This window comes from Marmota monax, unplaced genomic scaffold, assembly GCF_021218885.2.
Source record: "Marmota monax isolate L192 unplaced genomic scaffold, Marmota_monax_Labrador192_F-V1.1 WCK01_AAM20220418_F8-fsc00015, whole genome shotgun sequence".
Classification (NCBI taxonomy): Eukaryota; Metazoa; Chordata; class Mammalia; order Rodentia; family Sciuridae; genus Marmota; species Marmota monax.
The window spans coordinates 4,861,657-4,875,261 of record NW_026692194.1 but is presented as its reverse complement, the minus strand read 5'-3'; the positions used below and the strand labels follow the sequence as shown (position 1 = coordinate 4,875,261).

Below are 13,605 nucleotides of genomic sequence, written 5' to 3'. Positions count from 1 at the left end.
AATAGCAGTTAATTTTTTGTAAGTATATGAAAAATCATACAAATTATGCTTTCAGTGCAGTTATGGAGTACATTTGTTCAACTGCCAGTACCCACAGCTGCCCTGTTTCTGCTCTCTGCCCAGTAACTATTGGTTTTTTTGGCTTCACATTACGTAATATTTATTTACATAATTCTGAGTTATTTATTGTCATTGCTGCATAGTATTCCACTGTATAAATATACCATAATTCTATTTATCCCTTTTTTCTGATGATGGAATTTGGGATGTTTACAGTTTTTATTACAAATAGCATTGCCATGAATATTCTCCACTGTGTTTTGGTGAACTTATTTAAGTATTTCTTTTGGGTGAAAACCTAGAAATAGAAATATAGGTTGTAATATATGTATACTTAAGTAGCTACTGAACAATTTTCCAAAGTGCTTAAACCAATTTAAAAATTCAGCGTTTGAGTGAAAAAAGAGAGTCACTACATTCTGTTTGTTTGTTTATTTTATATACACATTAAAAACTCTCATATGGCTGGGCATGGTGGTACATGCCTGTAATTCCAGATCCAAGATCAAGACTAGCCTGGGCAATTTAGCAGAACCCTGTCTCAAAAATTAAAAAGGGTTGGGGATTTAGCTCAGTGGTAGAGCACCCTTGGGTTTAATCCCCAGTACCACACTGAAGGGGGAAAAAAAAAAAAGCAAAGACAAAAAAAACCCCAAACCAAAAAACCCTCATATTCATATAAATGCATTCAATCTAATAAATGACAATGATTGATTAAACCTAATAAACACAATTTAAATTATATCATCCTTTATCTGAGTAAAACAAAAAATAAATAAAGATCAGGAAAACTAAAAAATATGTATTTTAGTTTATAATTTCTTAGAGATCAGAGTAAAAAGAAAACAAATATTTGTCTGCTGACGGTGTGAATATGAATTTGTAAAATCTTTCTTACTTAGCAATTCAGTTCTATGTATCAAACTACTTAAATATACTTTTCACTGTGACCATTAACTCTACTTTTGAGAATCGGTCCAAGTAAATAGTCTTAAATATGAAAACTAAATTAACTTTATACCAAAGATGTTTTCAGTGCCATTTACAATACCAAACTGAAAGTAACTTAAATATCCCACATGTAAGATAGGCTAAAAAGGCTTATTCAACATAAATGTAATGAAATTTTATGTAATTATTAAAACTAATGCTTACATAATAGTACAAGAAAATACTTATAAGTTGATTCTAACTGATATATATATCCAAAATCATGTGCACATTATGACAAACAATTTTAGACAATCAGTTAACAATCTACACATAGATTCATTCTTAAAATGATAATCTTGGCTGCTAAGCCCATTTTTTTCTTATATTTTTCCATATTTTCAATTTTTAAATAAAAGAGCAAGTATCACCATTATAATGCATACCGCATATTACTAGATAACATAAACTTCACAAAAATTCCAGACCACATATCAAAGAAATATGTACAATTACCTGTTTAATGATATTCTTTGCTGTAATAATCATTTCTTCACCATAGATTTCTAAAAAATTAAGTTTTCTTTGTTTTAAAAGTCCAAATACAAGAGATACTAGTCTTTCCTATTAAAATAAAAGAAAAATATGTAATTTCACATTTTAAATTTGAAATATTTAGACATAGAAATATTCAGCATCAAGAATTTTGTTTATTCTCAGATCTCTATCCTGAAATGTAGTACTTCTTGAAGACTGAAAAATCCCTCCTACAGCAATCTTATAATCAGATTTTTGTAGCCAATGTTATAAAACAGACAAACCCTACTCCACCACATGGGATCAAATGAAGCTGTTTTGGAGCAAAACAATACAAGGGTATTTTTGACCCACTTTCCATAAAGAGAAATATTCTTCTTAAACCTGGATAACCAATAGTACTTCCTGAGGCCTGTGTTGTTGTTGTTTTAAAATATTTTCTTAGATGTCAATGAACTTTTATTTTATTTATTTATATGTGGTGCTGAGAATTGAACCCAGTGCCTCACACATGCAAGGGAAGCACTCCACCACTGAGCTACAACCCCACCCAGCCTAAGCCCTGTTTTAAAATTCATGTTCTAGAAAAGTAGAGTGAAGAGGTGGACTAAGTCAACCTCTAACACATACATGTCTTTAATTACTTGGGCTGTTATTAGTCAAGACCTTTTGGATATAGTTTTCAACCAGTTACTGGCAATGATTAGCATTGAGAAGGTATCAGATAAGTGAAGCCAGGATATGATACATTTATATATGAATATACAAGAAACATGTTCACAATAGGCATTCAATGAACTTGAGTGACCAATAAAATTACCATATACAATGATTACTTTTTACAAAAGATGAATGTCAGCAAATGAATGCACACATGGACTATAAATTTATTCATTCATCTTATACCTATATTTTAAACTTGATTTATAAGCTACAAAGACTTCATGTTAACTCTTATTTCTGTATAAGCTATAAAATAATTTTATTCTCTAATATCACAAGATACTGAACACTTAACGGTACTAATAATGGACTTCATAGGTCTGATAGTCCCTAATATTCAAGTTAATTTTGTTCATTAAAATCTGAAGTAAGAAAGTATTCTAATCTAAGGCTGTTAGTAATTAACACTTAGCAATGACAGTGATTTCATTCTATAGTTCAAAACACATACCTCTTCTAAAACTTGACAGTCATCTTCTAGTGGTCTATTTAAATCACTATGAGAGTAAGTAGAAAATTCTGCAATCATCATTTTATCTATCAGTTTTTCTAATTCACAAAGCTGTGATCCCAAATGCCTACAAAGGGAAGAGAAAAATGCAATATATAAAAAATATATTTTAAAAATCATAAGTTCACTCTAATTTCAAGAGAACTAGTTTGCAAAACTATTTTAACTGATAGTACCTTGCAATAATACAATGCTTTAATAAAATGGAGACCTTTAATAAGCCAAAATAACTACAATAATTTCACTTATTCTTAGAATTTTTTTATCTTTAATCTCTGAACAGTTTAATGTGTTCTAGAAAACTTGGTTACTTGGTAAATCTTATGACTGCTTTTCACAGATAAAATATTCAGATATTCTAACTCCTTTCTTCACTAACCATTTGCTAAACATCAGTGGTGGTAGTGCCATAGTCATTTATTTATTCAACAAATTTGAGTGCCTACCATGTGCCAGACCCTGTTTTAGGTGGATAAAAATTATCTGAAGCAAATAGGTAGACTGTTTCAATCTGTCATGATCAGTTTGAGTTATTACACACCAGCCCTCAGATCATTAAACTGAAAGTCATTAAATTAAATGACTGAAAATGTAAGAAGTACTTTCACATACCACAGGATTTTTGCCACACAATCTAATAGCTTCATAAAAACAATGAGCTGAAAAAAACCTAGACAACTTATTTGACTTAAAGTATTGAAAAACTTAAGTGAAATAAGCCAGTGGAAAATCTATTTATCCCTCTAGGGGAAAAAAATTTCTTTTAGTATAATTCTTTGTTTTAATTTATCAGTTAAAAATATTTTGTAATTATTTTTAAAGCTCTATCGTGGGCGGGGGATATAAATATAGTGATAGAGTACCTGCCTAGCATGTACAAGGGCCCTGGTTCAATCTTTACCATAATAAATAAATAATGAAATGCTCTTTTGAGGTAATGTGAAAACATTTAAATATTTCATTTATATACTAAAGTTACTTAATACTTTATAAATTTTTAAAATTGTTTAAAAATATATGTGCAACATTTACTTGAAAAAGAAGTTCTTTATGTTAGCAATGATCTTTACTGAAAAAGACAGGATGCAGTACAATTTTTTAAAAAATTAGTTACAGCCATTTGATTTTTGGGGCAGAGATATTATTCTTTTATAAACAACTTCTGGTAAGTAGGGTGAGTGATAATTTTGAAACAATATAAGTGAAATAATGGGTAAGTTTTCATGTGAAATAGAAAATTATATTTCTTATAGCTATTTAGAAAATTGATAAGCTTCTTATAAATGGCACCAATATCTCACAATAAATCAATTTAGAACGCATGCTCTAGTATAAATTAAAACATTATCTTAAGAAGAATTTGGCAATATCTACCAAAATTAAAAAGGCAATTACCACTTGACCTAGGAATTGAACTTTTTGGAATCTTATCTCTAAGATGCACCAGCAAAAATAGAAAAAAAAAAAAAAACAAAAAAAAAACACAATTTAGTACCATTGGTAATTGTAAAGAAATGGAAACAACCCAATTGTTGACAAATAGGGAACTAGTTATATATTCTTAAATAAAAAGTACACACTTTTGAAAGAACTGAGAAATGCTATATTCTCTACAGAGCAGTTTCCTAATTTTCATTATACACCCTTATGCAATTTTAATATCCACACATATTGTGTTTCTGTTATCTGTGTTTCTGTGTACTGTGGCTCTTCAGAGGAGCACAAACAGTTGTCATATCCAAGATTTTTTCCCACTCAAGTTTTATCCTCATGGCGTGTTATCGCCCATTCAGAACACATGCAATAAAGAATGGTATAATATTCAGGGGGTATTGTAAGGCAAAAATAACAAGGTGAAGTATATACAACATGCTAATGTTTATCTAAGATGGGAGGAGAGACTGATGAATGGATGGATAAATATAAACTAAAACATTTTTAAATAGAGACTTATGAGCCAAGTACAATGGCACAAGCCTGTAATCCCAGTGGCAAGGGAGGCTGAGGCAGGAGGACTGCAAGTTCAAAGCCACCCTCAGCAACTTAGTGAGACCCTAAGCAACTTAGTAAGACCCTGTCTCAAAATGGGGGGAAAAAAAAAAGGCTCAGATGCAGGTCAGTTGTTAGGACAGTTGTGGGTCAGAATTGTTAGATCTGAGATCATTCTATGTATGCTAGGTGATAAAACAAATGAGGAATTATGTTGGTATCATTTGGCACTACAATGTTAAGCACCCCTGGGTTCACTCCCTGGTATTAGGGAGTAAACAAATAAATAGATAGATAGACAGAAACTTTTGGAAGAGGATGGGAAGGAGGAGACAAGGGACCCTGATAAAAGCTAAATTTCTCTCAATATTCTTTGTTTTACAGATTTTACCTTTGAACATGTAACCATCACAGTTATAAAATATCACATTTATAAAAATCTTTAAAAATCAAAGGCAATGAAACACATGAACTGTGTACCAGGCTGCAAATCCATTCAAATGAAGTAGAATTATTTCAAGTGAATTAAAAACAGGAATTTAACTATTCATCCCACATGGGAAATTATCTTAAGGAAAAGGAGGAAAAATCCTATACAGCAGAATAGTAGTCTCCTTATCCTCAGGTTTGCTTTCCATAGTTTAAATTAGTTGTGATCCAAAAATATTAAGTGGAAAATTCCAGGTATTTAAAGATATTTAAAATACCTTTTAAACTGTGCACCATTCTGAGTAGCATGATGAAACCGAATATTGTCCTACTCCATCCTGCTTTGGAACATGAATCATCACTTTGTCTAGCCTATCCATGCTAAGCACTCATTAGTCCCTTAGATGCTGGTCCAGTTATCAACTGACTGTAGTTTCACAGCACTGTGTTCAAGTTAACTCTTATATGGTCTATCCCAAAGACTACATCATTCACCTTATTTCATGCCATCACATAACATTATATCATCTCATATCATCACAAGAAGGGTGAATACAACATTAAGATATTCTGAGACAAAGAAACCTACATTCACATAGCTTTTGTTACAGTATATTGGTAATTGTCCTATTTTATTACGAATTATCGTTGGTTACTATGCCTAATTTATAAATTATCGTATATACATATATACGATAAAGTTCTCATACATACACTCACACATGGAAAAAACAGTATATATTGGGTTCAGTATTATCTGTAGTTTCAGGCATCCACTGAGGGTATTGGAACATATCCCCCACAGATAAGCAGGGGAGAAGGGACTACTATAATAATTGTTAGTTCTGAGATTATTCTATGTATGCTAGGTGATAAAACAAATGAGGAATTATGTTGGTATCATTTGGCGCTACAATTTTCAGACTTGTCAAAAGGAGATATCTATGTAAGATGGAAAAAGTAAAACCCTACAGACCTCAATGTAAACTGGAAGTATCTGGACTCTTTTTTTTCCCCTTTAAAAAAGATATTAAGGGTTGGGAAGGTGTGGCTCAGTCTTCATGGCGTATTTAGCATTAGGCCCTGGTTTTAATCCCTGCACCAAAATATTAAGTTAATATAAAATAACTCAAAAAAATAAGAATGGAAAATTATTTTCTAGGTCTGTCCATCACCAAGGTTTAAAATGAGGACAAATTCAGTAGCAAGAACATTCATTTCTAGTACTCAGATGGATTTCTAAATACTACTTCCCTCTAAAAGAAACTAAAGATTCTTAAGAGAAGCTAGAGAAAGTTTGTGACAGAAAATGTGTAATATGAATATGCTGTCACAGCACAAAGTAAAAATACTACCAAAAGGCTTCTCATAGAATCATGTCAAAAGGACTCAAGAACAATGTGTAGAATTTAGGACAATGTAAGATGGAGTCCACAAAAATAAAAACAACAGAAAATTTAAATGCTTCAATGCATATAAATCCATATATTTATCATAATTTTTAAAGATTCATCAGTCACCTTTGGATAATGCTAGATTTCCAATTCATTATTTCACCAACTGCAAATAGATAAATCAGGATAACCAAATATAGCGAACGGTTGAACAACTTAGGGGTTTGGAGGTCATCCCCAATCACAGGCAAAAAAATTCAAAAACCTCGGTCTGGGGTTGCAGCTCAGTGCTACAGCGCTGATCTAGAATGTGTGAGGCACTGGGTTTGATTCTCGGCACCACACAAAAATAAATAAATAAATAAAATTAAAAGCTGAGGGACCAATCTTCCTGAGCAGATGGCCAGCTCCTCCCAATGCAACAAATACAGGGGGAAAGGGGGTGGCTTGCTTAAAACACATCCACACACACACAAAAAAAAAAATTTAAAAACCGCTAACTTTTTGGGGGGCAGTGGGGAGTATACTGGGGATGATATTCGGGGGCTTTCTACCACTGTACCACATTCTCAGCCCTTTTTATTTTCCATTTTAAGAAAGGGTCTCACTAAGTTGCTTAGGATCCTGCAAAGTTGCTGAGGCTGGCCTCAAAACTTATGATCCTCCTGCTTCAACCTTGTGAGTTACTTAGATTATGGCATGTACCACCCACGACATCTGGCCAAAAATCTGTAACTTCTGACTTCCTAAAAATTAACTACTGATAGCCAGAAGTCTTACCAATAACATAAACTGCCTATTAACATGTATTTTCTACGTTGTAATATATTACATACAGTGAGAAATACATAAGAACCACACTGAGAGATTACTTGATAAGCAATTTACTAGAGAGACAAGACTGGAGACATGACAATGATTATAGTTACACAGTGTTTTAAAAGGATAATGGCAATACTTGAGCTCACCACAATAGCAATAGGAGTTGGCTACAAAGTTATTACAGTAGAGAATCACTACAATTAATTTTATACACTTAGAATTAAATTCTGCATCTTTACATTTGTTTATATTTCTCTCAACTGTTCATGATGCCATGTAGTATGTTCATGTCCATAAATTTTGATATTTTAAGTTCTTATGATAGAATTGTATATACTTATGGTAGTAAATGATAAAAGACTATTTTCTCGTATATTTAACACATTCACCACACACTTAGCATTTCTTAAGTTTCTTTTCTTTCTTTCTTTTTTTTTTTTTTTTGGTACTTCTAGGCTAACACAGTCCATTAAGTTTTCTCCTAATTGTCATAAATCTAAAAAGAAAAAAAAAACCTACATGATAGTAGCCCCATACAATTTATAAATACATATTATTCAAGGGTCAACTGTAATTGTTGTGGGGGAAAATCACTTTCAAGGAATATTTCAGTTAATAATGAAGAACATAGTACAGAATTTAGAGTAACACAATGAATGATAAATCTAGGCAATATTCATCACATGGCTTGTAATTATAAAATGAAATAAAACCAGATATATGCTTTTTGATTTTAATACCTACCACTCCATATTAGGTACTCCTGCCAGAAAATAAAACTGAAATCTAATCAAGCCCTTAAATATAACTTCTGAATATAGAAAACAAGTGGAAGAACACATGCAATATAGGGACATAGTTGGCAAAATCCAGACTGTGTGTAAGACAAATAACTCAATTTCTTCAATATTTTTAAGGGGAGAAAATAAGAATGGAGAACTATACATCAAAAAACACTTGAGACATCTCAATCACGCTATATAGTTATTATTTGGATCCTTGATTCCAACAAACTGTTAACAAGAATTTTGAGACAAACAGGGAAATTTGAACATTAACCAGCTATCTGAAAATGTAAATGATTTTAGTTTCTTAAAACTCGTTTTTTCAAAAATATATACTGAAGCCAGGCACAGTGGTGGATACCTCAGGAGACTGAGGCAGGAGGATCACAAATTTAAACATATATGTTTGTGTGTGTGTGTGTGTGTGTGTATAATGTATGTATATATAGATATATATGTGTATACACATGTGTACATATATTATGTGTATAGACATTTATTATCTGTACATATACATACATTATATACACACACAAAGAACAGCAATGAGATAGGATATAAATTTACATAAAACTTCAACATGGTTTGTTCCTCAAGTTGTTTTTAAGGAAATCATAGATTCTCTTTTACCATAGCTTGGAAGTCAACTCTCAGGTATCATCTCTGGGTATGCCTTCAACAAACTGCCTGAAAGGATTATGGTGAGAAGTCCATATCATTACAGCTACTGACATTTAATCATCAAATTAATGAAATTCTCTGTCAATTCAGCATAGCATCTTAAATGTAAGGTTATAGTTGACCTCAGATATTGTCTTAAATAACTTGAGTAGTTGCATTTTTATGAATTTTTAAATTTTGATTAACAACCAAGAATAGATACAAGCCTCAATATTAACATCCAATGTTATAACATCATAGGCATCTGATTACACATACAAATTTGTCCAAACAAATCCTTATACACAAAATCCAGAACTATGTTTGACAAACTTCATCTATTCTCCTTGTTCTAATTATTCTTTTTATATCGTATTATAACAATAAATGCAATAATAATGACCTATGCATTTTAACCTTTTCAAAAATGTTGAATAGCAGAAAAATCTGCTGACAGTTCACTTTAAAAGCATGTAACCTGATAATCACATACAGTAATTTAGAGTGGTAACAAATCTACTAAAATATTCTCTAAAAAAAGCATCCATACACTCAGCTAAATAAATTGGAACAATTACATACTTTCTACTTAGATCTGCCTCAATTCGTGTTTATTCAGATTTTCCTCTAAGTTACAAGATCAATAATATGATCTCAGTGCTGTTTTTTTAGAGAAGTCTATCAATAAACTCGACAATAATTCTAGTTTTATCAAACAGCAGAAACTAATTTCTTGGCTTCATCCGAAAGCATATAATGTGAATATTTTCTTACTATAATGTTTGAAATTTAAATGATAAGAGACTATTTCAGGATCAAATAATATGCTAAATATCTTTTGATATCATCAATATTAAAAAATTTCACCAGGTGGAGTGGCATAAACTTGTAATCCCAGTGACTCAGGAGAGTGAGGCAGGAAGATCTCAAGTTCAAAGCCAGCCTCAGCAATTTATTGAGGCCCTAAACAACTTACTGAGACCCTGTCTCAAAATAAAAGGAAAAATTTTTAAAAAGGGGGAGTGGGTGAGTATATGGCTCAGTAGTTAAGTGTAATCTTTGTTCCAAAAAAAAAAAAACCTCAATTCATGATGAAACCATAATAAATGGGAGCCTAAAATTAACTGAATATTTTTCATCATTTCTTTAAAAAAAAAAAAAAAAAAAAAAAGTTGGTGGGGAGTCTGAAGATGTAACTCTGGTAAAGCCAGCTGCTCAAGCAGAAGGATGGCAAATTAGAAGCCAGTCTGAGCAATATATTGAGGCCCTGTCTCAAAATAAAATAAAAAGGGTGGGGGTGTAGCTCAGTGGTAGAGTGCGAGGATGGTAGGCACGAAGCCCTAGTTTTAATCCCTAGTACTGCCAAACAAAAAACAAAAAAAAAAAAAAAAAAAAAGGGAAAAAGAAGAACATGGTACAAAGTATCCAAATACATTCACTAATATCTTGGCTAATTCATACATTTCAAAAATATGTATTAAGATGTGTATGACACAGCTCTTGTCCAAGACATTAAAAAAAAAAAGACAATAAAATGCGGTAGACTGCTTATAAGATTTCCTTAGAGAGTACAAATAATGTCCTGAAGTTCAAAAGTCAAAAACCAAAGCTTACACAGAAATTAATTTTAAAGTCAAAAACTACATCAAAAAAATGAAGAAAACAAAAACATTCATAAGCATTATTTACTACCCCTGAACTAGAAAAAACAGAAAAATTATACACAAAAACATTTAAATTATTAAAAAAAAAAAAAAGATTAGATTAGATTTGTATTTATGGTAATTTGATCATTGAAAGATCTTGGCATGGAAGTTTTCTTTTAAATCAATACAAAGAACATGCCAGTCAAAAGCAAAACTTTGACTAAGATCCATAAAAGAGACTACTAATTTAATCCAATAGAGTTCTCTCGTGGTTCTACTACGGGAAAGATTTCCTATCTTTTCTAAGATATGCCCTACAAAAACTACTAAAATTTGGTTTCAGGTATGAAGAAAAAAAAAAGGCAGGTGAAATGCAAGTAGAATACCTTTTATCCCTATGAGGAGAGTATAATCATTTTAGTAAACAAAAGAAAATACAGTTTATATCACTGCTACTTATAGTAGACAAGAAATCTATACTACACATTTCTCCTCACTGAGTAAATAAAAATATAAATGATCCAAAACTAATTGTTATATTTCCAAATAAGGTTAAATGGCCTGTAAAATATCTGTGGCACTATGCAAGAAAATAATGTTGATATTTAACAACATTATAGCAAAAGTAAAGATAACAGGATTTGACAGAAAAGTAAAATAAAAAATCTATATCACAATAATCCCATTTTAAACTACTTCAAGTATGAGTCAGTATTCTTCCTTCATTCACAAAATGTTCTGGAGAACTATTTTAAAAAAAAAATAATTTGTACATGGAGATGTTTATCTGAAGTTAGAGCCTCAAGTTCTGATACCAAATACTTTTACAATTATGACCATAATGGAACTGATACTTGATAGGCAGCTTCACAAAGATGCATGTTGTATAAGGACTCACTCACTGAGCTAAACCCTTAGCTCTAAAATCATTCGTGTGGTGTGTTGTTATTATTTTTTTAATAAAAATATTCTGTCCTTTGAGTTAAGGTACAAAGTCAGGTTCTGATACAAACTTTTATACACTTGTAACTAAAACAGAACTATCATTCAATAGGCAGTTTTACAGAAATTTATTACATGAAGAATAAACATTCTTTATACGTATAGGTTCTAAGGAAAATAAAAAAATGCTTCAAGGGAAGAAAGGAAGGAAGAAGGAAGGGAGGGAAAAAAGAAAAAGGAAGAAAGAAGGGCTGGGAATGTAGCTCATTAATAAAGTATGTAATTAACACGAGCAAGGCCCTGGGTTTGATCCCTAGCACCTCATTCACTCATTCATTTATTCAATCAATAAAGGTAAGCTCTTGAACTCAGAATAAATACATGATTATAAAATTTTCATTCTGTAGTCTGATAAATCATAAACTACTGGTAATGAATATCTGTGTTCTTACAATCTTTCAGATAGCTTTAACTATATTTCTATTAAGCACAAACTTATGAATCATAGAAATAAAACTGTATGACCTTTTATTTCCTTTTATCAAGGAAAATAAAACTATGTTTGGGACAAAAATAAGAACAGGTTTAGAAACTATGTTTAGCAAACAAGCATTCAATCTTTGATTCTATTTCTCAGCTCAATACTATCCAGAAGATACTGACAGTAATATTCATAGACACAATATCATATGGTAAGTGACAAGTGAAAAATGGCTTTTGTCATTATAGAAGTCTACTTTTCTAAAGTAATGATAAAACTATTTACTGAAGGAAAAAAAAAAAAACACAAATGCATTACAAACAGAGAAAGATTTAAAATACAGAGGTAAAAAGGAAATCAGAAATCATTTAGTCACCCTGGGTTTCAGACTGTGGAATCTAAAGTAGGCTATAGAGGATGAAGAATGACTCAAAATTGTAAAAATTTTATATACAGATGTTTTTATGAAAAGCTATCTTTATAGCTTTCAATAAATTCCCCAAGAGATTTGTGACTTGAATCTTCTGTATAACTCTGGATTAGGTACCTCTCTAAAATTAGAGGTCTGTAGCATCATTAGTGTTCAGTAATATGTCCGTCTCACTCCCACTGCCAAATTGTAGAAAATGTTAGAGCAGAAAGCATCTCAGCTTTGTTCATGACTATAGATCCATTATTCTGCCTACAGATCCATTATTATATGCCTGACAGATAATATGTGCTCACTTGCACAAATAAATTCTTAAATAAAACAATGAATCAACTACTTAAAATTGGTCTAAATTAAAAAATGCTTTGTAGATATATAGTCCAACTATATAACCTTAGTCAATAAGAATTTATAATGGAATTAAAACAGTTTGAAGCAAACCTTTCCAGAATATATTGAGTATCTATTAAGTTATGGAGCACATCCTCTATAAAACTTATCTGTAGTCACTTTGTACAGGTTTGGATAGGTTTTCCAGAATCTAGAAACTTCTACAACAATGGATGTCTGCTTGATTCACTTTTAATTAATTATTTATGTGTGTGTGTGTGTGTGTGTATTTTATATATATATATATATATATATATATATATATATATATATATATATATATATATAAACACTGACGTGATTTCACATAAAATATCTAAAACATAAAATATCCATGTGTAAATTCAAAATCAAATTGTTTCTTAAAGGTATTTTCAAAGTAAAAATATAAAAGAAAAACTGGGTCTTTCTAATCACCACATGGTATTTCTGACAATATGAAAAACAGACTGCAAATCAAAAATGAATCTTAAAGCAGAGTGCAGTGGTGCATGCCTATAATCCCAGCAACTTGGGAAGGAAGCTAGGGAAGAGCACACTGCAAGTTCATGGTCAGCTTCAGCAACTGAGTGAGACTTCTGTCTTAAAATAAAAAGGGCTGGGATGTAGCTCAGAGGTGGAGTATCCCTAGGTTCAATCCCTAGTATTGCCAAGGGGGGAAAAAAAACTTTACACAATTATTTGATTTAAAACTCATTAAAAGCCAGGAACACTGATGCATAACTGTAATCTCACAATGTGGGAAGCCTGAGGCAAGAGGATTAAAAATTCAAGGCCAGCCTGGGCAACTTCAGTGATAAATAAAAAGGGCTGGGAATATAGCTCAATGATAGAGGATCCCTGAATTCAATAGTAACACAACAAACAAAACCAACA

At 31.4% G+C, this 13,605-nt stretch overlaps 1 protein-coding gene across 8 annotated transcripts in view; it reads right to left on the bottom strand.

Moving 5' to 3' along the window:
• Positions 1–13,605, bottom strand: part of Vps54 (VPS54 subunit of GARP complex) — an 89,007-nt gene that overhangs the window by 39,551 nt on the left and 35,851 nt on the right. For all 8 annotated transcript variants that reach the window (XR_009224937.1, XR_009224938.1, XM_058572702.1 and 5 more), the window contains 2 exons: positions 2,702–2,828; positions 1,507–1,614 (listed from right to left, as the gene is read on the bottom strand). Coding sequence is in view for 6 of the 8 variants with exons in the window: in XM_058572702.1 (XP_058428685.1) it covers positions 1,507–1,614; positions 2,702–2,828 (235 nt within the window). In the remaining 2 variants the exon portion in view is untranslated. The remainder of the gene's footprint in view (positions 1–1,506; positions 1,615–2,701; positions 2,829–13,605) is intronic.